The sequence below is a fragment of the Phoenix dactylifera genome, chromosome 1 (assembly GCF_051530095.1).
Source record: "Phoenix dactylifera cultivar Ajwa chromosome 1, Ajwa_hap1_PhDact_Kaust_v1.1, whole genome shotgun sequence".
Taxonomy (NCBI): domain Eukaryota; kingdom Viridiplantae; phylum Streptophyta; class Magnoliopsida; order Arecales; family Arecaceae; genus Phoenix; species Phoenix dactylifera.
The window spans coordinates 9,308,756-9,334,658 of NC_143190.1; the positions used below are offsets into that span (position 1 = coordinate 9,308,756).

At 38.4% G+C, this 25,903-nt stretch overlaps 1 protein-coding gene and 1 pseudogene across 5 annotated transcripts; one reads left to right on the forward strand and one right to left on the reverse strand.

Annotated features, from left to right (window-relative positions):
- The first annotated feature begins 1,827 nt into the window (after window positions 1–1,827).
- LOC103718773 (PRA1 family protein F3 pseudogene) lies at window positions 1,828–7,860 on the forward strand (annotated as a pseudogene). Its single transcript, XR_015977360.1, has 2 exons — window positions 1,828–3,069; window positions 7,376–7,860. The product of XR_015977360.1 is annotated as a PRA1 family protein F3 pseudogene (transcript).
- Window positions 7,861–8,166: 306 nt separating this feature from the next.
- LOC103718772 (DNA (cytosine-5)-methyltransferase 1B-like) lies at window positions 8,167–25,263 on the reverse strand. Of its 4 annotated transcripts, XM_088720435.2 has the most exons (14): window positions 24,833–24,974; window positions 24,198–24,336; window positions 22,425–22,533; window positions 14,256–15,729; window positions 12,428–13,919; window positions 12,078–12,242; window positions 11,792–11,993; window positions 11,597–11,708; window positions 11,352–11,499; window positions 11,023–11,220; window positions 10,644–10,922; window positions 10,360–10,521; window positions 10,014–10,232; window positions 8,167–9,483 (listed from the first exon to the last, which is right to left on the reverse strand). In XM_088720435.2, exons 3-14 carry the CDS (start codon window positions 22,465–22,467, stop codon window positions 9,343–9,345), a joined length of 4,635 nt encoding a protein of 1,544 aa, XP_088576561.1. In that variant the 5' UTR covers window positions 22,468–22,533; window positions 24,198–24,336; window positions 24,833–24,974; the 3' UTR covers window positions 8,167–9,342. The 4 variants fall into 4 exon arrangements, with proteins under 4 accessions (XP_088576561.1, XP_088576553.1, XP_038970209.1 ...); XM_088720427.1 differs by lacking the exon at window positions 24,198–24,336 and having other exon boundaries at window positions 24,833–25,263; XM_039114281.2 differs by lacking the exon at window positions 24,198–24,336 and having other exon boundaries at window positions 22,425–22,525; window positions 24,833–24,968.
- Between the last annotated feature and the right edge of the window lie 640 nt (window positions 25,264–25,903).

The window sequence follows — 25,903 nt, forward strand, 5'->3', positions numbered from 1 at the left end:
CCATGGAAGTTTTATTCTTTTTATCAATTATAGAGCCTTGAGTATCTAAATTATATTATGATAAACTTTGTATGCCGATGCGGTGCACCTTGGTTTTTCAGATGCTGAACATATTTGCATGAGTGCTTATGATTATAGGCACTACTTTCTACTGACAAGCATACTACTTTTATTCTATTTGAGATCATTCAGAGATGAGTTGGATCTTGATGACGGTGATTAGAAAATCGCTTAATGTTAACTATTTATGCCTTTAATGGCAGACCATTTGATTCCAAAGGAGGTTCTTCAATTATGCGATGAGCATGCTTCTTGCTGGCTTACAATATACCTTGCAGAGTTTAATCAATAGAGCTACAGCTTACTGCATTGTCCAGTACTGGTTTTCCAGGCTCTTGTTCATGGTTGTCTTCTTCCTTCTATCTTATACCCACCTCAGTTCTTAAGAGCTGACCAAAATTGAACCTCTAATCTCTTGTCCAAGTGGCAAGGGATGATGCCATCTAAGCAAGTGATCTGAGAGTCTTGATCACGGTTGTTATGACATACATCTGTACTAGATTTGGCATCTATCGTTCCTCAGATTTCATGGAGCTAATAAATTGTGTGTTCTCTATAAAGCAAAATTAAAGAGAAACATTGCTGCTTATACGTAAACAGATGCTCTCCGGCTGACTTCTGTGCCATATTTTCAATACCAAGTTTTTTTCTTTGGTATATCGGCTGCTCTTACACAACAGGTGTGAGTACAACCTAAAGCACAGTCTGACAAACCGACCCGTACCGGCCGGTTCAGGCCATATCAGACTGGTCCGACGTGTAACCGATACGTTGGAGCTGTAAAAACCACTATGGGCCGAACCCAACCAGAGCTGGAAAAGACGAAGAGAAAGAGAGCAGGAAAGAGAGGGAGGGAGGAGAGGCCTCTGCCACCCACGAAGGGCCGCGGGAGGCCGACGGAGGCCCAGGGGGTGGCGGCGGAGGCCGGGGACGCGGCCACAAAAAAAAAATAGGGAGCCCCGTGGGCTCCGCCGGCCCCCCCAGCCCTCTGCAGGCGGCCTCTCCTCTCCTCCCTCCCTCCCTCCCCCACTCGCTCTCTCGTTCTCTTCTTCTTCCTTGGCTCCGACGGAGAAGAGTGTTTCAGTTCGGTACTAGTTTAAACGGATACGAACCGGAACTGTACCGATCCGATAGATGACCGGTACGCCTAGCAATACCAGTACGGCGAACTTAGGCCCAAAAAGTCGGACAATAAAATAAAATGTAAAGAAAACAAAACAAAGCCATGGTTCTCTCAGATAAAATCTTCGGAGTGATGAGCCGCATAGTCCGCAGCATTGTTGGCTTCTCTAAATACATAAATAGCCTGGAAAGCAACACATTGCCGATACCATATTCGCCGTTGCTTGCTAGCGTCCAAATTTTAATAGGTTTAATCCAAAAACCCAGGATGAAACAAAGGAATTCAGATTTCCTGTACTCATGTGTCGCCTTGTTTCATAGCCCCTTCTTGCTTTTCATTTTTAACATAACTACAAATGAAAAGAAACAACTACTCCGTATAAAACTAGCAAGCTGGATACGGATCTATTCTTTTCAATCCAACTATTAACTGCTCTTGCATTGAGAGCTTTTAACTTCTCTCATCACCACCACTAATTTCGAGGAATCAAACAGTTGTTGTTGGCAAACTAGTAAATATCCATCATTCTATTTGTCATATTGCTGTATACGCGGACATCCATACGAGAACAAAGCATCGAACTTTTTAAAGTTACAACAGGAGTTACAGTGACATTTTTGACTCCAGTACATCAAAAGAGACATGATAAAAATCTACAAGAATGCTGTGCAGTGCTCATGAAAACATCCATATCCAATAATGTCAATCCCAAAACATCTTCTTTAGATGTTGTCTCCATGTTCCCTGCCTGGATTGAAGGTAATGGCGTTCGTTCTGGTTCAATGCTCATGGTTCTTATCGAGTCCACTTGGTAACGTTCGTTTTGGAAAGGATAAAATAATTAATGCTCTTCTCACGCGCATGATACATCATCATGCACATTAACGTGGCACCGCCAGTTTTGTTCTGGTCTCAGTTTTGCTTCGGCCTCAGATCTCTTCTCCCTCTTCTGATCTTAAAACCGGAGCAGCCCCAACATCAAACACTTTAGATGCAAAGAGAGCCTCCCATGGAGATCTAGGGTTAGGTTTTCACCCCCTCTGCTATTTCTTGCCTCTGCCCCCCTTCTTCGAACAAGAGATCTGGGATTGAGGTTTTGGACCTCCACCGCCGGGATGTCATCCACCTCCTGGCGCGACGGCTACGGGGCCATCCCCACCGCCCCGGAGGCCGCGGTGGCCTCCACCTCCCGCGCCGCGGAGCTCTTCGGCCGGGCCAAGGAGCGGGGCGGGGCCCTCATCGCCACCCGCCGGCCGTGGCGCGAGCTCGCGGATCCCACCGCCTTCGGCCGCCCCTACAGCTACGGCGAGGCCATGGCCCGCGTCCGCCGCAACCTCTCCTACTTCCGCGTCAATTACGCCCTCGTCGTCCTGTTCGTCCTCTTCTGCAGCCTTCTCTGGCACCCCGTCTCCATGATCGTCTTCCTCGTCGTCTTCGTCGCTTGGTTCTTCCTCTACTTCTTCCGCGACGGGCCTCTCGTGCTCTTCGGGCGTGAGATCGATGACCGTCTGGTCCTCTTCGCCCTCTCCGTTGTCACAGTTGTCGCCCTGGTGTTCACGCATGTCGGATTGAACGTCCTGGTCTCGCTGATCATCGGTGCCGTGCTCGTAGTGTTGCATGCGGCGTTTAGGGTTACCGAGGACCTCTATCTCGACGAACAAGAAGCTGCCGGTGGGGGATTGCTCTCGGTTGTCGGCAGCCCCACGCGCCGTGCCTACGGCCGAGTGTGATTCGTGTTTCTGATGGCTTCTTGAGATTGGAGATTTTGGTTTGTGTTGCTGACTAGGGGTCTAGCCGCTGGTTTTGAAGAAAGTTTTGCTGCCTGTGTTTTTAAAAGTTGGATTTTTGAAGAATACCGACTCCACCGATCGTCGTGCCGTCGCGGGGTAAGAGACCGATAAATTGCGTTAAATGAAGGTTGTGATTTACTTCTTTTTGATCTGATTCTGGGTATTTTGGTTCTTGATTCCTGTTATCTTTTTAGATATCTTTGTAAATGTTTTAATGTTTTGTTAGAAACAAGATTGAATTTGAGGCACCATGGATTTTGTTTTTGAGTCCCCCCCACCGCCGACCAAGAGAAAAAAGAAAAAAAGAAGTTTGATTCATCTATTTCTTATGAGCTACTTTCATGCCATTAAATGTTGAATGAGTATGTGAAATTCATCGTTTCAATTGAAAGCTAACCTTCTTTATGCACAATATGTGGTTGGATGTTATGATCAGATTGTCAGAGCGAGTGCCATTCTATATGTCTATATTATTCTTGTTGAGGTTGTTTGCAGATTGTTTGACACCCTTGGAGCCCACTGTCTTATTATCCCTTTTGTGATCTTCCTTTCTTGATATGCGACTTGGCAATGGATGAGAATGTTAGAATAGGGCATCAATAGGCTTTTTGAAACTGTTAAGCTCTTAAATGACATCGTGAAAATGTTGTGCTATCTCCTATGTTCTTGATATGGGTAATTAAGATCTTAAGCCACCACCTAATGACTCTGTGGTGCTTACCTTCACATAGAACTGATCGTGGGCTGGGCCTCGGGGTCTAAACTCTATTCATTTTTAATCGAGCTTTTTTGTCGGGCCTATATAAAATTTTCTGTGCCCAAGTCCGGCTCATGATCAGCTTTACTTTCAAAGCCATGTTCGCTTGAACATCATAAGTCGCCTTATAGCCTTCTAAGCATCTTCTTGGATGTTAAAGTGGAAATTATTTTATTTGACTATTGGAATCATGATCCATGCGGAGGATAACTTTATTGATATAACAAGTACTTAGAAATACTTAATATACTAGTTAACACTATCTCTTGTTTTGATTGTGTTTTTATTTCATTTAATATTTTTTCCTTTCAAGGCTATGTCTAGTTTTTTGTCCTAAATATATCCGACCAAATGATTTTGTGCGGTATGCATTGTATTCCATCAGTTATACCGGTGAAGAAATGCTTTGCTCCTCCAGTCAATTGTGGCTAAAACACATGGATTGCTTCTCATACTCTCTAGATTTCTCTATCTTTTTGCTTTTTTCTTGTTCATCATCCTTAGTTCTTCTTTATGCATTCTCCTATCTTTAAGCACCTAAACATAACCGTCTTTCATGCTTTATCTCTCACACATAGACACATGCACTTCTTTCTCATCACTGTCATCATTATGTGCTACTTTTGTAAATATAATAGCTGCTCAATTTTATTTTTTGATTAAAAAAAAGGTCTCAGGCTCATGCCACAAGTGTTCAACCACAAAGCAAGCACCCACAAGGCCCAAAAAACAGGCACATGGGTGGCCCGGTAAATAACTAATATTGGGGTGCTGGGGGTTAGGTGTCCGATAGGGTACTTATAATCTTGTAACCCAACCTGACAACTTAATATAAGAAATCCCTTGTCCTTAAACCCACCCCAGAATTTCTATGTGCTATCATGTTAGAAGAGATCAGGAAACTAGAGGATGGATGACTTGTTGGCTGCGGCCGCAAGGGGTAGAACATGTCCATTGATGGTTTCTCCAATGGACAATAGCTGACGGTGGTTTAGATATGCAGTTTTATCTTTTCTCTCCCCTATTTTTTCTGCTTTGGCTTATGCACTTTTTCTTTTTCTTTTTATGTGCCCCTGGCTGCCCATCTATGGCCTGCAGTTTTTACAACCTTGATCTTCTTGTACTACTAGGTTGATATTTTGTTATGCCCTATATATGTTAAGAAATCACTAACAATTAGATGATTCATAGTGTTTCAGAGTTTGTTACATTTCAATATTATTTTACGTGGAGTGGCATATCTAGGGTGCCCCCCCCCCCCCCCCCCCCCCCTGCCGCTTCCTTAATCATGTCATTTTGAACACACAAACTGTGAAACTACTGAGCATTGCAGGGAAACCCACTAGACATGCACTTTCTAATTTTTTTCCTATTGCCACAGTCTCTCCCTTGTTCATGTTCTCCTTTCTTCTATGACAACTATAGACATTGTAATGACAAGCAATTTCAACAAGGGCAAACCTCTAGACAAGACTAGGGGTTCATGAATTAAAGATTCGAACTTGAACTTTCAAACTTGGGGTTTAAGAAATACAGTCACTTTTAACCTCTTTGCTTTGAACATAATATTAAAGTTAAAATATTAGGACAAGCTCCTAGACAAATTTAGTATGTAGTACTTTGTGATATACTTCCCACCACAGTTGAATGGTAATAATGTTAGATCAAGCTTCCGATCCTATTTAGTTTGCAAATGCATCTCAGGAAGGGGCAATCTAGGACTCCACTTTGAGGTTAGTAGTCACATAAAATGAAACCAATACATGGTTCCTTTCAAAGGCAATGTCATGGCATAATCAATTTGTCAGGTATGGTAAGTATTCTGAAAGGATGGTAAGTATTTAGGAAGACATGGATGCTATTTTCTTTTCTTCACCAGGGATGGTAAGTATTTTCTATTCTTTGGCATAATCCATTTGTTAAATCAATGCGCACCTTTGCTAGGGATGGTAAGTATTTTCTATTCTTTGGTATTTAGGAAGTCAAGGATGCTTTTTGGCCATGAAGATCATTTGTTTCTCCAATAATATGGACTAAATTGAGAATGTAGCTGTAGCGAGCATATTGTTAGCATGCATTTACTTTTTAATGAATAAAATTACTAATATAAACAACATGCTTAAGTGATGAAGAAATACTATTTAGCAGTAGTTCCTTGAATCGTTATATTGATTTCTTTTTGGTGCTCTGGATTTCTTTGATCAATCTTTACTTATAGGACAGATCTGAGCTGAATGGAACACATAATCTTCTAGAAGCAGTAATTAGCATTAGCAAATTGATGGAAAAGAAAAGGCAAGCACTAGAAAAGGTATTGCACGTTCTTCTCAAGACTTCAGACCAGAAGTACTGAGAAAAAAGAGAGAGGGAAGAGTTGCATGATTAACGAGGGGGCTTTCACAATATTATTGAAATGAGAACAGCTAGAGGCAGTATGCAAGCAAAAATAGTGCATTCTTGGCCATTTTAGTATAAAAAGATGCATGATCTAGGCAGATTGTTATTCCAACAACCCCTACTAATGACATTCTCTGGCTTAGTGGAAAAGCTTTCTATTATTCTTGATTTTTTTTTTTCCAATTTCCCCTAAGTTTGTTTCAAACTTTTTCAGTTCTTGTGTCTTCACAAATAAGTCACCTTTTTGTGTACTTCAGTAACCTGTTTTGGAATATTTTAAAATTTGTCCTACTAATTGAAATAAATTTCAATATTCAATCTGTGTACATTCTTTCACTTTTAATCTCCAATGTAGTCTGAAAATACCCCTGAACTCTTACCCAAAATAAAGAGCTTTGCCTTTTGGCAAAAATAATGTCAAATCTCAGTTTTGTTCCTATGAACAGCCATCTCAAACTCTGTTTGCTTTACCAATATGATGCTGTCAATGTATGTCATGAATTTGAGAGTGCATACCAACTACAGTTGTTTGAACACTGATTAGGCAACTCATAGTTCTTTACATTTTTCTCAACTTGATCAACATCTGACCACTTAAAACCATGGTGGAGGCATGCGAAGTTCAAAGTTTGATTCATTGTACTAAAAGCACAAGTGATTTCACTGTATCTTAGGCAGCGTTCAGGCCCTTACATGCGCCCTTTCACTTAGGGAGCCTTAGTCCAAATTCATTTTTTCATTAGCAGAAACTAAGTGATGTTTGCGATGATTTGATAAATTATGGTTAAATCCTCTTTCCAGAACGGAGAGAGAGCAAAAAGCCTATCTTGAGCTGCCTGGCAGTCAGTTTTTTTTTTTTTTTTTTTTTTTTTTGTGCTTTGTTTGCCACGCTTTGGAAGCTACATTTCATTATATGATCTGGATTGCAATAATTTCATAGCATAGCTGTTACCATATTTATTTGAATACTTATTAATAAACTTTACATGGGGAGTCATTCTACATTTAACCCTTTTGACAATTTAATATTGTCGTTTTATTGGATCACACGAAGCTTATGAAGGTGATGCCAAATCAAGCTTAGCTAATTGAGCGTGCCTTTTTTGGCAAGCCAATTGAGTTTTTAATTTGTTTTTCTCTAAAATATGATTAGTTTGACACTGAATTTTGATAGCGTAATCGCTTACAGCAAACAGGTATAAATAAAATCATAGAAAGAAATAATTTCATTATGACATATACGTGCAGGACTGTCCATGCATTATGCAGTGCGTTGCAAGATTGTAGTATACATTTGGGGACTTGTTTGTAGCTCATGGGGTTATCATTTTGGAGCCTATGGAGGGATAGTATGTGACTAATGGCTTACTTTCACAAACTGTTTTTTTCCTCGAATCTTCGCCAAAATGAAAGGTCAATGATTGTTAAAGGAAAGCAATTAATTCTTTGGAGCCTGATGGGCAATTATTATTGCTACTACAAGCCTCTTAGTTTTCCCGGGTGATCCCACCAACGATTTATGTGCGGAGCATCCAAGAAGAGCACTTTGATCTGGTGAGACAATGTATAAATGTGGAACAGCTTTATTTTTCTGTCGTGTATAATTCTACTTTTTGATTTCCAAAGGTGATTCTGTCATGGATGATCGTTTGCATTGGGAATTCCATATCAGCTACTGCAACTATTTTTTTTCATATTTTTCAATTATGATATCCACTAATCTTTTTGGCGGATTTGAGGAAGCTTCGATATCCACTAATCTGATATGACAGAAAACAGTACAAAGGCATAATTTGGCTTTAAGAGAACTCAACTGAAATGTTGCCTTAGATATCTAATGGTACAGCATGCTAGTATTGCATCATATTGGCCGGAAAACCCCTATCATTCATTGAGATAATGGAAAAGATGCTTGTCAGCATATTGGTAGATGATAAGATTAGACTTCTTGCCTTCATGAAAAATTAAATTGCCATAATCTTTGGTTGCAAGTTCCTCCTTTTTCTTCTTTAAATTAATCAGAAACTAAAGACTAGATATCAAGACCCAAACCGAATTAGCTTTATAAGCGTCAGGTACAAGATCCGTGAATCTCCACTAGTTGCACTAGCAATTAGCTGAAAATTCCAAGGCACTTGACTGAATTTAAACCGCTCAGCTAGTTCTAAGCTGAAAGGTACAAGAGCTCAGCAATCAAATGGTTAGTATCCATCAATGTAGTCGGCATTCAGCTGATTGCTATTACAACAATAAAGCAGTCAGAATTAGTCAAACCTAGCTTATATCTTTTTTACCTTGATTAAGGTTCACATGAGGACAGGCTTCGAACATTCTGCGACCTTTCACAGCTTCTACACCCGCTGTAGTGCACTATTCGTTCTTATTAAGCTTGTCACATATTCACTGATATCATATTCAAAAAGCAGACACGAAGCAAGTAATTCTAGAAGAATAAAGTTAAAATACATAATTCAAGGAAGATATGCTGAAACTGACGCAGATTTTCCATGGCTTAAAGCATCCTTTTACTTGATTATCGTACTCCAACAAATGCACTTCTTTCTTGAAAAGTCTTTATATAAACTCATACCGTGCCAATTCAAACTTAAATACACAACCGTGATAAAGATCCAGAGTGGTGCTCGCATGTTACAACATCTCAGGGTGGCAAATCTGCAATGTTTAACAACTTTACTGTATTGACCAAAAGAAAAGGTGGACTAGTTCGGCATTACAAAATCAGTCCAGATTTCCTTGGAAAAAAAGTGTCAAAAAATTTAACTTCCAAAGTAGCGATAAATGACAATTCCCATTCTTCAAGATATACAAAAGAAGCCTTGAAGTAAGCATGCTCAATTCCAGAGAATTCTAGGAGTACTCAGGGCCTTTTCTCTTACACATTGGTTTGAACTAAATTCCATGTTTCAAACCTGACACTCTTGTCACATGGAGCAAGGCCTGCCCTAATTAATTCTCATAACACCCTCAAGACAGAAGGAAAAAATAGCCATGACCTGACATCCACCTATCTGAGAAAACATGAAGCCACTCAAAATTGCCTCTAGCATGGTGGGGAGGAGGAATCCATAAACTGATGTGAAGAATTTGTATAATGAAGAAATGAAAGCTGATGCTTGTATAGGTATAGACAGTTTAGCAGATCCAATGTGGGTGTGGTGGCACCCCTGGACGACTAAGAGACATCCATGAGACAGTCAAGCTGAAGAAGACTTTGCATCAACAGCTTCCTTCAGTTTCAAACCTAGCACATAGGCAAGTGGAGGAGGGACAGCATTACCAATTTGCTTGTGCCTATTCTGAATATTCCCTGAAAAATGGTAGCTATCGAGAAATCCCTGCATGCACCAATATACACTGGAATGTCAGGCAGCGCAAGGAAAGAAAACGAAGCTTATGGTGTACAAAGTATTATGAGGAAGCATGCTACCAAAGTTTTGGAATGCACTGAATTCAAGAAGATGAAGTTGCTCTAGAGAAATAACAATATTTTTTATGAAAATATCATTTAACTTGCTTATTCCTTCAACTAAAAATGGAAGGAAAGAAAAAGAACAATGCAATTTGGCTTATTTGCACAGATAGTCTTACCTATATGTAAAACTGCCATATCTTTTGCATGATAACAGGATTAGGAATACTTAGAAATGATCGGAGAATATTAAGAAGGTAGAAATCTGTGCCAATAAACATATATGTCCATGCACTTAGACACAAATATATACAGTAATTGTTTTGGTTATCTGCATGCAGATAAGGTTATAGTTTCAGAATTAGGGGGAAAAAGGAATGAGTAGTTCTAGTCCCCAAATTGTAAGCGGTTGTAAGCAAATAATATTCATTAATGAAAGAAAAGTAAGTGACTTACTTGAGACCGTGCACATTCGCGGACTGTGATAATCCTATCTTGGTCAGGGTGAAAGCACATTCCGACCTTTCCCATGGGCTGGGGATCTGTGATCGAAGTAGGGAAATTTCCTTCCCAGTCCAACCTCCCAAAGAGCCCCTTCCATTGATTGTGCCTCTTTGCAGTGTTCGGTAGGCACCATGGAATCAAATCCACTATTTGCCCAGTTGATAGTTTAACCTACATTTTGCATATATGCTAGCTCAATCAACACTCAGAATTGAAACTGAAAAATGATTACACATTAGTTGTGTTCTCAACTAAAGCAATACCAGCATCTGTAGAAAATAACATCTTAAAGGCTTACCTTTTCATCCAGGAGGTCATGCCAGTCAGCACCTGGATGCTTTGGAATTCGTTGACACCGAATAAAATTCAGTTCATTCATTTCTTTGGAGATGTGATCATTCAGGGCAAACATGTTACCTCGAATTAGCTTTTGAAACCAGGAAACTGGTTGGCTTCCATACTACATGAAGGGGAAATAAGAACTGTGAGGGGAAAAGCTATATCTCTACTGTTCTTTAAGAAGCATGGCAATGGAGAAAGAAAAACAAATACTGACTTCAGAGTACGAGGGGAGAAAATTACTTCAATTGTGGGTTTTGAAGCTCCATTAGGGACTGGTGGAAGATCCCCTATCGTATCCCGAACAGTTATGGAACGGAATGGTGCTCCACCAGCAGTACTCCGAACAGCAGCATAGTGCACACCACCAGGCATTGTTATCTTCAGTTCTGGACTAGCAAAGACATGCATAGGTTCTGGCCACTTGGGAAGAGTCTCCTTGGGAGAAGCTGCCCAAATAAATGCTCTTTTTCTTGATTGTGGCACACCATAAGCTCCTGCCTCCAGAATTCCAAACCGCACCTAAACAAGAACAAAGAGGTGAAGAAAGAAAAATGACAGTTTTAGAGATAAAAAGTGAGAATGTGGCAAATATTTTCTGGTGGTGAGTATTGATTGAAACCTGGTATCCCATTTCCAATAGTGAAGCAAGAGTCAATCGGAATGTTTGCCCCTTATTGAATGAAACAAAATTTCTCACGTTCTCCAAAAGGAAGAAACGTGGCCGGAAATATTCGACGAAAGATAGAAATGCTAGAATCATCTCACATTGTACTTTACTCCATGTGCTTTGACTGAATCTATTCATGCCAGAAAAGCCCTGAAGAAGGAATAAGAATTTGAGCAAAATTATAAACAGCACAGATATAAACAAAATGAACATGGTGCCTATAGCATGTGATCCAAAGGATACAATAAAATGTTTGTCTAATAATATATAAAAAGACAGACCTGGCATGGAGGCCCCCCATTGATGAAATCTACTTCACCCGGCATTGGCAGGTTCTTAAGCTTCTCCTCATCAAGCCCAGCTGTCAATTTAACAGCCTCATCAGTTGCAATGCAATCATCTGCATCCCCACACTTCTCCATAATAGCCCTGAAAGACCGTATTGAGTGCTTTATAAGCTTTGGCTATTTGTGGGTGGAGGTAGATTGAGGAGGATGATTATTAGAGGTAAGTACTCAGTAATCACCTTAAAATTACATTGCAATTGTCTATAAACATCAAGGTTTCCGGATGATTTTTACTAAATGCTTCACCAGCTGGCTGTTCATATTCAATTGCCCATTTTGTAAATGAAACACCTATAGTTTTGAGCATTACAGGATCAGCGCAACCCAACCTAGTTATTGTCAAACTGTACTAGTATGGATAATGAAGGGCCTACCGGATTGCTGTAATCCCGCTGACAGGCCTCCACAACCAGCAAAAATATCTAGCGTAGCCAACTGGTTTTCTTGGGCTATGTCCTTCAATTTATTGGAGCCATCTTGCCTACCTTCTTTACATTTTTCCTTACCCTTATTCTTTTTCAGAGTAGTTTTAGATGCCTTTCGTGTCAAGGAGGCAAATTTCACATTGGCAGGCAACTGCTAAAAAAAATAATTCCAATCAGAAGGAAAGATGAAGTTTTAGCTACAGATGTAATGGAGGTGCAATGGAAGACAATTTACCTGATTGAGAGCTCCTTTTACAGGATCATAAGAATAGTCACAAAAGAACACATGATCAATAACCACAGGGAAGTCCAGATTTGGCAGATCATTTCTCTTTCTCACTTCGCATTTACCCTCTATCATCTCTACGGGCACACTAACTATCTCTTCACTGTAATAAACCTGGAGCTCAGCCACCAAAAATTTATTACAACAAGAATTCATGCTAAATTAGATAATAAAAGAAGACAAGCACATTGTATATTACTAGTTTCATTTCCTGAAAGCACCATATAGTGGTTTAAGTGCAGCTGTTCATTAAAATTCCACAAAACTGGAAAAAAAGAAATTATGAAGAAAGCACTTACTTCTCTAATATCAGAACCATATGCTTTTGCAGCAGAAATATTTTCAGGTCTGTAAAATCTTCTGACCTTGACCTGGGTTGATTTTGGGGTAGGCTGTTTAGGCCCTGCAGTAACATCAATTTCTAGCAAATGGCACACAACATAGGCTTTTAGTCCCACATTCCGGCCAGCCTTAAAAGTTCCACGATCCTCGAATTTGTTCTCACCAAAAAACTGGGGTGTGACATACAAAAAGTCATGGACATTGTACTCGATCTTCTTGTACACAAAACTTGTCATGGAGTTTATTTTAAATTCATTGCTCTCTGATGCTCTCTGTTTGCATGAGTTGCAAACACCAGTTCCAAGGCCCAAGTCATCATAAGGAAGAGACAAAAAGGCACCTTGCTGAGGCCAATATGAGCTTTTGCAGAAGAATTCCATAGGCAGTCCTTTCCTTTTTCTCTCCTCTGCCTTTGCCCTATCAATCTTATCCTCATCAAAGTACTCCTTTCTATGCTTGTGTCCCCATAACCGTGACCGAATTTCCACAGTTACAGATTCTTTAATATCTCCCAGTTCAAATTCCATGCATTCATTAGTCAGGAAAACCTCCCTCTCATTTGCAGCATTTCCAAGAACAGTTTGAGATCCTTTCTTCATTACCCTGCCATGTACCATTTTCATGCCATCAAGTTTTTCAAACATGTACTCAACAAATAATATAGTTGGCATTTCTTCCAATTCATCAGCTTCTACAGTTACTGCTCCACCAATGGCAACTACAGTTCCACGAACAACTGCTCGTCCATAAAGAGTTTCCCCAGAATCTTTTCTGTCAGTTAGTTCCCCATCCCATTTTATTTCCTTAGAATTAAGCTTTGGCTTGTGAGACTGTACGGATGACCAGGGCTTTGAATCAATCTCCCCCTGGATCAATATGTTCTCTTCTTCCATTTCTTCCTCTTCATTCTCTTCTGGTTCCTCAACATCTTTCAATTCATGATAATCCTCCTTTGAATCCTCTGGAAAGTAATTGGAGTAGTAATCACTCCATATCCTATTTATCAGCCTTGTTGTTGTAGCACGCATTACATCCCTCTTGGACAACACAGGCCTCATTGTTGCACTTGGATTCAGATTTGCTTCTTTCTTTACCACAACTTTTTTCTTCATAACAAGTTTTGTGTGACGTCTTTCCATCATCTTGTCTGAAAGGCCAGTGACAAAAGCACACTTTCGAATGTTCTCATCTGGATACTCAGCAAATTGCTGAAGGATAATCTGACCATGCACAACAATATATCTCTCTACCAATGTCAGATTTGAGGATATGTACGCAGGATGACGCTTTTCAAACTCTGAAACTTTCTTGATCACATCTGCAAAGGAAAGCCTTGACACCCGGCTTTGTTCTTTCAACAACTTGATGATACTAATAGCAACATTTGCAGTTTTAAGGACTGGTTCAAACCATGGAGCATACTGCTTTGTCGGCTTTCCTAATCTGTACCTGTAATTGGAGAGCACATATAAGTACCAGGATTACATCAAAAAACAAATAAAACAAACAGGCCATCTGAGTGTATCCCCACAGGATACACAGTACCCTTTCTAAGAATTGTTTCATATTAGTGATTTTATTTCAAGATAAGCAGAATAAAATTGGATGAATATGGTGCTATATTACCTGCAAGAGTGATGACACAACTAACAAGGGTAGTTCCATGTCAACTTTGTGCTTATTAATGGAAAGACATTAATGAATGTTCTAGCTAATCATGCGAGTTGAGAGATGGGATGCATATGTGCATGTGTGTGGGTGGACAGGGGCAAGAGGGGGACGAACCAGGCACAATCTGTTCGAATTGATACGAAAATAATGGAAGAGCCAAATTCAATCATCCATTCCTTAATTGCGCTCAGATATATTGGAAACCCACAATCCAGGTTGTCAAATGTATTTGAAGAAGACTGGCCTGGGTCAGCCTCTAAACAGAACCCACTACCATCATCCATTCTCATGTTACCAGATCCAAAAGCTGTCACATCAATTTCTGTGCAGGGCTTCATTGGGATTAGCTCTAAAGAAATAAGTCTTGAGTCAGAATTATATAAAGCCCAGTTGTCCAGAACTCTTCTGGGAAGGTCAGGATAGGACATGTAGCTGCTGTCACTGTCGAAGTAGATATACTCATCCATTTCTTCAACAGAGGGTTCATAGTATGCAGGCAAAGGATAATCATTAGCAATCTCTGCCTCACTGATTTTGATATATATATTCCTTTGAGAAGTCCCAGAACGACGGCCCCTCTGCTGCTTCATCAACTTCCACTCTTCCTCCTCCTGCAACAACCGTGCTAGTTTCTCATCCTCATCTTCAGTACCCTCCAGATTTCCTCCTTCATTAATCTTCACGCTACCATTTGAGACCATTGGAGGCACCCTATTGTACTCTATTCTACTTTTACATTCATCTCTTAAAGCAACAAGAGCTGGCAATGTGGCTAAATTCACATGACTGTTCTCTGTGGTCTCATCCAATCCAACTAGCTGTTTGTATATGAATTCACCAAGAGAGATCACAAAATCTTTACTAATAAATCCACCAGAGGCATTCTTGGTTCCATTCATGTAACGGACAACAGCAGCAAGTAGCTCTTCAAGACTTAAATCTGGATTTCCACCAACAGATCTGGCTAGTTTTCTGTAAACCTCAACACAAATGCATGCCTTGTCATAGAAATGATCATAGAACCTTCTGTAACTGCTTGCAGGTTTTACACATTCATAATCTACACTTTCAGTTGAAATCCAAACTACCGCTGACCCTTCATCATAACCAGAAATTGACCAAGACTCAATCCGCCCAAATCCTTCACATTTTACTCCCCTTTCTCTCTCTTTCTCCAAATCATCATCCATGGGCATGACAAGAGCAGTGATAAAAAGATCATCAATTTCAGACATTTCAAAAGGCTGAGGGTTTCCATCAGCATCATGCAAGATGAAGTCTAGAAGTTTTCTGCATGGTGGAAGATCTTCAGGACCAAGTTTGGTCAAATCAACGGCAGCCATCTCTTCCTCCACTTGACGGTTTTTCTTTGATTCAAGAACTGCAGATTTATCAGATAACCTGACAGATTTCTCCTTGAAATTTGAGCATGCAGCAGCTCTCTTCGGCCTCTTGCGAGCAACAGGTTCTTCACCATCCTCGACAGGCTCTTCCTTCATGTCTGTCATTATTTCATGTTCCACCTTGGTGTTATCAATGATTTTCTCTTTCTTCGTTGAAGGCATTCCTTTGTGTTTTCTCTTCACACCTGTAGGTGATATTAGGATGTTCATAGATTCTAAAGAAATAAAAGGAACTATAAGGAAAAGGAGATCTAAAATTCAAGTAAATGTAACAACCAATGAGCACAATTTCTAAGAGAATAAGCTAACACTACAATAAAGGAAAGCATTATAAAATGATGAGTAACAAATACAAAAAAAGAAGGCTAGGAATAGATTGTATAATCTTAGATTGTCTGAAGGATAGATGGCACCATACCATATATAACTGGGTGAGTAGATAAGGAAATATATGCTGATGACTATTTAAAACTTCATAGTACAAGAATAGCTGAAAAGCTGAAGCATGTTACAGACTCAGATATAAACAGCAAGATAGGTTTGGTCTGCCCACCGTCCCATGCTGCCAGTGCACCTCCACACCTGGCTGGGCAGGGGGAGGGCGAGGGCGAACAACTGTGATATCTCAACAGGAAGAATTATGAAAGCATAAGAAAAAAAATGTAGAAGTATCAAATTCCACTTGAAAACAAAGATCATGAGGTGAAAAAAAATATTGACCCATCAAGAAAGTTATGCAGACACACTGGCCAAATTGACCCCCGGCCAGCAAGAATACTGGGCCATGCCACTATTTATAAAACCCTGGACTATAGCCATAACAAGAATTACTGACCTATTATGGTACATTAAATCTTAAAATAAGTCAAAAGCTGATAAGCCAAGAAGATACCACGTATATGGCACATGTAGTGATATTTTAAGTAAAAGTACAATATGAATCAAAATCATACTGAGGAAAGAAGAAATTAACAAAAGATCAGTAAAGTACCTGGAAATTATATTATAATCGGCTAACTATTTTTGTCATATTGTCAATATGAAAGAGAAACAAAATTCAGTAAGTGTGAAGATAAAACCTTGGGGATAAAAGCAATGGCAATAAAAAAATCTTCAAAATTATGGATTAAATAAGGAAAACTATCCAATAATTATTAATATGACAAAAAATATCTTAGATGAATTAAGTAAAAGAATGCCTTAATTCAAATCATTTAACTCTTGGGTCTTAAATGCAACCATTTAATTCTAGACTAGAGTTTAAAATTAACATTTGCTTCAATCAAAGTTTGTAAGCCACTATTATCCTGTTTTAACATTACAGCATTTAACACAATTATAACCACTCATCATAAATGTAGGCATCCATATCTACAAGAAGAAGATACTTCTTGCAAAATTCAAGGTTTCAATAATGTATGGACTGGATTGGCTTGTAAATTGGTATGAAGCCGTTTTACAATTTACAGAACAGATTGGTTATACTAGCTTGAAAACAGAAAGCTGAATCACATTAGACAGTACTGAAAAGAGTTTCTTTTAATGTTGAAAAAAATGCAATTGCATTGGTGATCTTCGCTTGTTTTAATATGTTGTCACCAATATATTTGCTGTGACATGTAAGCCACAAAGAAGAAAATGATGTCTAAAAAAGGTCATAAAGTTTAGAAATATGAAATCATATGTTAAAAACAGGGAGACAACACATTGGCAACAAATGATGAACCATGGGAAAACTACTAAGAACTAGTTTGAAATGGTTTTTTATCTTTATCATACTTCATTTCTAATGAAGCTTCCTAAAAGTTTCACCTATGTCACAATTCAGCTTCCCACATGTTTTCTTTAGGGCACTTATAACTTGCTTCTAATACGAACATGTTTTCAAAATTTTGAAGTTAAAAATTATTATAATTTAAAATTCTGTTTAGTAACGGTGGCAGAAATGGATGGGAGGCAATCAGCAGTGGCGACTAATCCTAATTCCTGGGACAAGTAATTACTTCTCCGAGGTGATTTATGTTACCCGGGGCAACCAATGAGGGATGGTCATAATAAAGTTTACAAGTCATTTTCAGATGTAATTGAAGGCAAAGAAGGAAGATTTCGTGAGACTCTGCTTGTTAAACGGGTCGATTATTCGGGACGTTCCGTCATTGTTGTGGGTCCTTCTCTTTCATTACATCAATGTGGATTACCTCGAGAAATAGCAATAGAGCTTTTCCAAATATTTTTAATTCGTGGTCTAATCAGACAACATGTTGCTTCTAACATAGGGATTGCTAAAAGTCAAATTCGGGAAAAAGAACCGATTGTATGGGAAATACTTCAAGAAGTTATGCAGGGGCATCCTGTATTGTTGAATAAAGCACCCACCTTGCATAGATTAGGCATACAGGCCTTCCAACCCATTTTAGTGGAGGGAAAAAGTTATAAAAAAAATTGATGGAGAGATGAAATCTATCAACGATGGGTTCAATCCTTCATTTTAATGTTAAATAGTTCTTTCTGGAATAAAAATTGCAAGATGTTATTTTTCCAATGTCCTTAAGTTAATCAAGGAGTCTGAACAAGAAGCATATATACTGAAAGGCCTTACAAACAATATGTTTTAGTGTTTTCTATCATAAATATTTAACTATATAAATATGATTTAGTTGGAAATATATTCTTTCCTATGTATCCTTGTATCTCTATTTTATCCTCATATCGAGTCAGACATTTGAACACTTGAGAAGTCTGATTCTCATTCTCGTGTCTAAGCAATAGTGAAAACGAGAAAAGGGGTCCACGCAAAATATTTAGATAAGATATATCTAAGTACGGTGCTTTCAATATTTAGTAGATTATAAGGTGTATGTTGATACATGATACTTTACATGATGGTAATTATTATATCAAGTTTCATATTCATATGTAACTCATTAGAATAATTTACTATTTTAGATATTTAATTATGAGTTCACTATGGTACATTCTATTATATTTTATAGAACTTTGAAAATGAATCCTAGCCACTCATTTGTAAAGGGTATATAAGGAAATAAGCAGATATCCAAGTTATGAACAGATTGTGTTTTATTTCTATATTTATTTCCGATGAACGATTCTATTCATGTGTCTATCTATCAACTTAGAAGAGCACATGATTGTCACCATGCAACATCTCCTCCACTAAATGTTGGAGCTTGGGTTCACTGCAAGTTTCGTGATCAACCCAATGTTAGTTAGACCCATGACACAGTTGTTAGGTGTCCAAAAGAGTCAGATACAGCATTTTTTTAAATATTGGACAAGGACATGCCTGCATTATATAGATGTATCTTTAAATATGTATAAATATAGAAGCATAATGAATAGTTTGTTGGATCAATTGCTTGTTAATTTCATACAATTCACAAAACCTTTGCTAAATGTTACCATAACAGCATCATGGTTCAATGCTTGTAAGTGTCAAGGTGTCTCATGAAGTGTCCAAGTCTCCAGACATGGCAAAAAAAATGGGGGAAAAAAGAAAAGAAAAGCCAGATTTTGGCATATCTGTGTAGCACTAAATCCACCCAATGAGCTATTCATCCACCTCACCCACCAACTTTCTCATGGAGCTCATTGTTAGAGAATTATATCAAACGGAATTACCAAAATAAAGTACCAACATGAGGCACTAACCCATAGCCAGTCACAATCACTATAAGGGGGCATTTGGTAACCCTAACAGGATCACCACGGTGATCTAAGATCTCCGGTGATCCGAATACTAGAGTGATTTGATCCCCAGTAATCTAAGATCACTGTGTTTGATAAGCCATGGTCTAGTGATTAAAAATTTCTAAATATCCATGAATAACTTGTTTGGTATGGTACGGAGATCCAAGATTACCGACCACATAATACCACAAATACCTTTGATATATCTTAAATAGATTTTTTATGTGTTTTTAATTTTCATGAATCAAAAATATACGTCAATATTGCTAATTCCTATAATAGCTCCAAAATTTTGTTGTATATTCTACTTTTAGTAGCACTTAATAAGTTTCTTTTGCTTAATCCCCACTAAAAAAAAAATTGATTCTTTGACGACCATTCATGCTAATAAAATTTACTATGGATCTTTAGCATTGTTTCCATCTATTTATGGTTGATAGCAATAGTGCTCTAACCTTAGATAGCAATAGTGCCTCTTCAATTTAATATGATTCTTGAATGGAAGCACGGAAAAGTAATTACTCTAAAAGAAGGCCCATGAAATTGATTAAATAACTGAGATAATACTTGGCAATACTGTTTACCATGTCAAGCGAGAGCAAAATAGGAAAAGATTATCCCATGGCACTTCATGGTCAAGGTAAAGGAAAGAATTTGTCCAGAAAGGGACAAATTCACTAAAGAAGGCAAGGGCATTATGAGAAATTCACTCCATCTAACTAATAAAAATCTCATCCCATCATCTCCCCTTCGAGTACCCAAGCAGCAACTACAACATCACAGCATAGCAACCATTCAACCCCAAGCAGCCATTCAACCACAGAAGGCAACTCTCCACCTCCCTTCCATCAAAGGGGAAGACTCATAGCCAGCTCTTGTTCCCGTTTTATATAGGGCCTTTGATTCCTCAAATCTCACGATCAGACACAAAAAACAAGGCAAGGAACCTCCCTACCCCTCTCTCTCTCCTCTCTTTATTTCATCGCAAGTCGGTGCCTTTTTGCCTTCTCCCTTTCTTTTGTAGTTATCTTCTCTTTGCCTCCCGAAAGCTTTCCTTTGGGTGGAGGCTTTCCTTTTTTTATTAGCATTCGGACTCCTTTCCTGCGCTCGCTAGAAAGGAGAGCAAAAAGATGAGAGAGATCGGCGCGGAGATAGGGAAGAGGTAACGACTCGAGCGTAAAGAAAAGTTAAAGGGTATTTTGGTCTATAATTTTCAACTTAGGATCACTGCCCTGGGGTGATCTTGAATTTCCGACCTCAAGGACAGGTATCCCATCACCGGGATGAGCGGTGATTTGAGAAGTGGAAGTGATTTAGGATCGCTGCCACATAAGATCATCGTGGTACAACCAAACACGGTAATCTCATCACTTTCACCCCCATCACCCTTGATCCTAGGCCAATCACCCCATACCAAACGCCCCCTAAGATGGTTGGGCCCCAACATAGGGAGTGTAATTGAAGAATGTTGGTATACCCATTGGCCAGTCATAATTGTTGTAAAGTTGTAAGGCACCATGGGTTGAGTGTGTGTTTGTGTGATTTGATAGCATAGATATAGCAGTGAGGAGAATGCAAGCCAAGGCAATAGCAGTGATAGTGAAAGGCAAGAGGGCCATGAAATAATGAACGAGAAACTCCCCCCCCCTCTCTCTCTCTTCCTCTCCTCCCTCCATTATTAAGATATAAAAGTGTGTTACTTTATGTTATTTAAGAGAAAACCAGTAATTTTGACCGGTCATTTATTTTTAGTAGTTGGCAGTCAAAAGTTTTTGCCCTTTAGGTTTTGAACGATCAAGGTACTTGTGATGCATTACCATTCCATGTAGCCGACTATCAACTATCACCGGTCACTTGCCAAACCATCCAAACATTCCTTTCATGAATGGACAATTAGCATCAAAAAGGAAAAAAAATTGTATAAATTTTGAGATAGCAAAACCATTGCAATGATAAGCATTCAAATATTAAGTTTTTATCAAATATTAGTCCCTTAATATTTCATTGATTTTCTTAAAATTATATAGTTTGATGTCAATCCAAACAATCCATACTTAAGAATAATAAAAGATGCTGCAAAACAATCTAGTATACATTTCCTTGTTATTTTATCTTAGATTTCTAATTTTACATATGCAACTTATATGTATGTGTGTGTATCTTATATGTGGCCTAATTTTCAAGATCACCTAGTGTGTGCATCTTATGTTTAGATATCATATATATGGCATAGGTGCATTTATTGATGACTTGGCTAAACTGATCTAGATGACCCAACTTGACCCAACTCGACCTAACTCAACTCGATGTTGAAACAAGCCTAAGAAATTAAGATTGGGTTTGATTTTAGTTGTAGAGTTTAGGTTAAAGGCCAGGTTGGGTTGGGTTCTAGGCAACAGTCTTAGGGTATTAGGTTGGGTTCTGGGTAAAGGTCTTAAGGTATTGGATTGGATCTAGGGTGACCACCAACCCTACCCAGCCTGCTTGATTTCCATCCCTTGCAAGGAGGTGTCATCACTCATCAAGATAATTTTTTGCAAATGTAAGCATGGAAAATAACAATTTTGTTAGTTAAAAGAGAAACATAGGAACACATAGGTTAGAGAAATCAAGCAAGTCTCAATTGTTCCATGGCAATCAAGGTATCACACTTGCATTACATTTTAGGCATCCTTACCAACCATTAAAGCTTGGTTGTCATGCATTACTTAAAAAAATTCCAAGAATAAAAAGACCAATAAACATGGCGGCAAAGATATGCTTAGACAAGATTGATAATTTATTACGCAATTGCCACTATATGCACAAGACAAACTCATGGCCACTTAAAAAGTGCCATAAGGGAATTGAAGTATAGAATGTTTAATTGTTATACAAGAAGATGTATATTAATTTGTTTATAAATACAAATCATGGTATATGCAAACCAATAAAAATGATCGGCACATGTAGATTAAAAATACAAGATATCAAAGCTGAACTCATCATGCTATAGAGATTCAATATCGAGCCTTCATTTTATGGGAAGATTCCTATATGTGAACCACGAGCATTTTAGTCTTAAGACAAAAAGACTAGCAAAGTGACCACTGAACTTTTTAGTCGTACCTACAGAATAAAAAGCATCTATAGTACTAAAACTTTATATTAGAAGCATGTGTAATAATTAAACCTGTAGAATCTGCAGAACCAAGATTCCATGCCATACTCCCCATGTATGTTTGATAAGTCCAAAAACCAAGCACCAATTATCAACTCCAACAGGGTGATCAACTGTCAAACTTCACCAAAATAAATAAATAAATAAAGTTCAGGTATCAGGGAAGGAACCAAAAGCCCAAGATGCATGCAGGAACTCTAACAACAATCCCGATATCATAGCAAAATAAACATATGACCAGAATCAAAATTCTTAAATGCTTCTATTGCCCAAACTTACGGCCAAGACCAAAAAAATTAAGCTGCACCCAAAACTGATCCAAAATTGGGGCAACTTTGGAGTAGCAAGAACTAAAATACAAGGCCAAACGTATCATATACATGGGAACTTGGTCATTCTTTAAATTTTATGGAGCACTTCATTAAAGTTAGGCTTCAATTTCTACTGGCTTCAAGAAGATAAGGAGACGCTAAAATATTGGGTTCCAAAGAATATCAAATAAAATATTTAATAAAGTGGAACCACTGCTAGAGCTTAAATCTCATGGACAATATAAATCTTGTTTTCAGAACTGACACAAAAAATAATAATAGTAACATAAGTAACACTCAAATGATGTGGTCAATAAAAACAATACAATAAACTTCAAAAGGATTTTATCTTGTCTAATTGTTTCCCTTTTAATATTTTGGACAAAACCAGAGATAAAATCACCAAAAATGCCAAAGACAACCTTAATTGGCCAAACCAAAACAAATTGAGATCAAGCTAACAAACTTGGATAATCTTTTGATAGTTTTAGTGATTTCAAGTGACTTTTGGTGAATCTTTCCAATAATAATCATTTTTAAGAGTTCTAGCAAACTTCTAACAGGTGGCAAGCAGTGAAGCTTGAATGGAGAAAGAAAATAATGGATGGAATCAGATGAAAGTTTTAGCACATAAATCCAACATAAGCACATCTGGTTTAACGAAAGAAAGAAAATGCTTGAGTTAGGGGAACGGATCTTATGCTCTGAGAACATAAAAAACTTGATGTGACCAATAATAGAATGCAGTAAAACTTTGTTATTAGGTAACACCAGTAATAGAATGCAGTGATGACTCTCTTTTTTGTATATATGTTAATTTCATGCTGAAGAGGATAAATATAGAGATAATAGTATAGCTTGAATGTTTAAAAAACTAAGAAAGATTTTGACAAAATCTGACAAGGGATTTACCTCACGAACTGCAAGATCATTGTGAAAGGAAAACCTAATTTCTATTAGCTGATGCTAAAGGCATAAAAAGCGGGCAAAAAAATTATAAGAAAAGGCATAATAAATATCACTTAGTTAGCTAATAAAAAGATAAAAGATTTATCGCAACACAAGCCCCAGGTGGATGCAAGTGATTCCATGAATGGTTACATGATTACATAATAAAATCTTTCCCAACAGGAAGAAGAACAAGTAAATAAACTGAAGAACAGAGAATACAACCATAAAAGGCATCCACAACTGATATCAATTATGTTTGGCTTCAGAGAAAAGATACCACATGATTGCATGCAACGGTAGTCCATTTTACAAGCGTTTATTTCATAGCATCAAATCATTTGTAAGGATGGAAACACATTAATGTGCAGTAGATGGACTTGCAGAGTCTTGTACTAAACCCTAAGAGAAAAGAAGCAATTGGTTGGAGAGGATCATAAAATCAAATTCCCATTACGAAACAAGATGCTCTAAGATGGAAAACATAAAGAATCTGATTCAGTAGGAAACTCTAGCTGCACCAAACTTATAATTCGAGACTGAAAGAGATCATGTAAAACCCCTGAGCCACCTCTCCCATTCACTACCAAATCCATATTCATCAGCCATCACATGGATCCACGGCCAGCTGCGTGGAGACTGTGCCTTAAGAACAAAGACCTCTCCTGCGCAATAGGGCATCTACGATCAAAGAAATGAGACTTGATAAAAGAAATGGAATCACCATCATAAGCGGCAACCAAGGATAGAAAAAGATGGAATCAGAATGCAAAAGTGAAGAATGAGGGAGAGAATGCGACGAGGGAGTCCATTTTATCAAACCCTTGCGGCTGGGAGCATAGAGCGAAAAAATGTAACCTCTCGCTCGCCGCTTTTTTACCAAAATACACAGTCAACTGCTGAATAATTTCTATCAAGATAGAAAATATACGGAGAGTGGACCTTCAATTTTTGCCCGCTTGCAGCCGAAAACAAGAAATACATCTAAAAATCCCTCATCCATCATGCCAAAGTAAACCATTACGAACTTCGAAAAAAAAAAAAAGGCGAACACGCAAGAAAACCCTAAAATAGCTCATACCATCGCCAAAGATTCACATTTGGGTTTCTTTTACGTAAATTAATGAAGAGAGATGCAGGAAGAGAGGGAAGGATTGTTACCTGGAAGAGCGAATACGGCGCCGACGATCGGCACTGGCGATGATCGACAAAAGCGTCGAAGAGGCCGACGAGGGACGAAGATCAGATCAGACGCACACAAAGAGAGAGAGATAGAGGGAGGGTGAGGGGAGGGGAAGTGGGAGAGGGGGGTGTTAAATGAGGGCGAGGGTTGAAAAAAAATAGATCCGTTGTATTATGCTCACCTGGAGAGATGGGGAAATAAGACCTTCCCCCGCACGTGGTGGTGAGCGGGGGAGGGAATTCTTTTTGGCGGGAACGAAAAAGTTCGAACCAACGAGCAAGCGGAGAAATTTGAAATCTGGGTTTGCCGGGTCGCCAAATATTTTGGGGGAAAAAGGGGGATTTGGGTTTGGATTGAAGCCTTTTGGTATTGGAAAAGCTCTTTTGGGTTCAGAAGTTTTGAAACCAGAGCTATAACGATTTCTTGCTGCACGTGGGATTGTGTGAGGGTTTTGGAACGCTGGTTTGGTGGAGTCTTGGGGCGTTTGGGTTAATTTACTGTGCTGCAAACTAACATTTGATGAAATAATTTTAGGGGATTCATAGATTTACTTTTGTCATAGCTTTCTCTGTTTTACTATTCCAAGGGAAAGTAAAATCAATGTGCTGACTTCATCCATGAGTTTGATTGTCTAAATTGGCGATTCACTGGGATATGGTGAAGATTTTAAAAGACGTGCTTTGTCGAATAAAATGATTAGGGTCTACCCTTTTGAATTGACCACTATTTTTTCATGTTTCATTTCTTTTTGAGTGGATAGCTGATCTTTCTCTTCTTGTTTCTGAAGGCTGTTTTTATATTTATTTTTTGATACTTTATGCACTTGCAAACAATTATTCATTCAATGATGTTGTTAAATTATTTATTAAACATATACCATTATTCTTGACATATGCGATGTACGCTAGAGGTATAATTTATAAAAAGTCAAAGGCACTGAAAAATAAGAAAGATAAAAAAAAAATATGAAATAGAAAAGAGCTATGATATTCTTTTAATTTTTAAAAGAGTGGAATGAATTAAGAATGTGGATAAGGAGGGGATGGAGA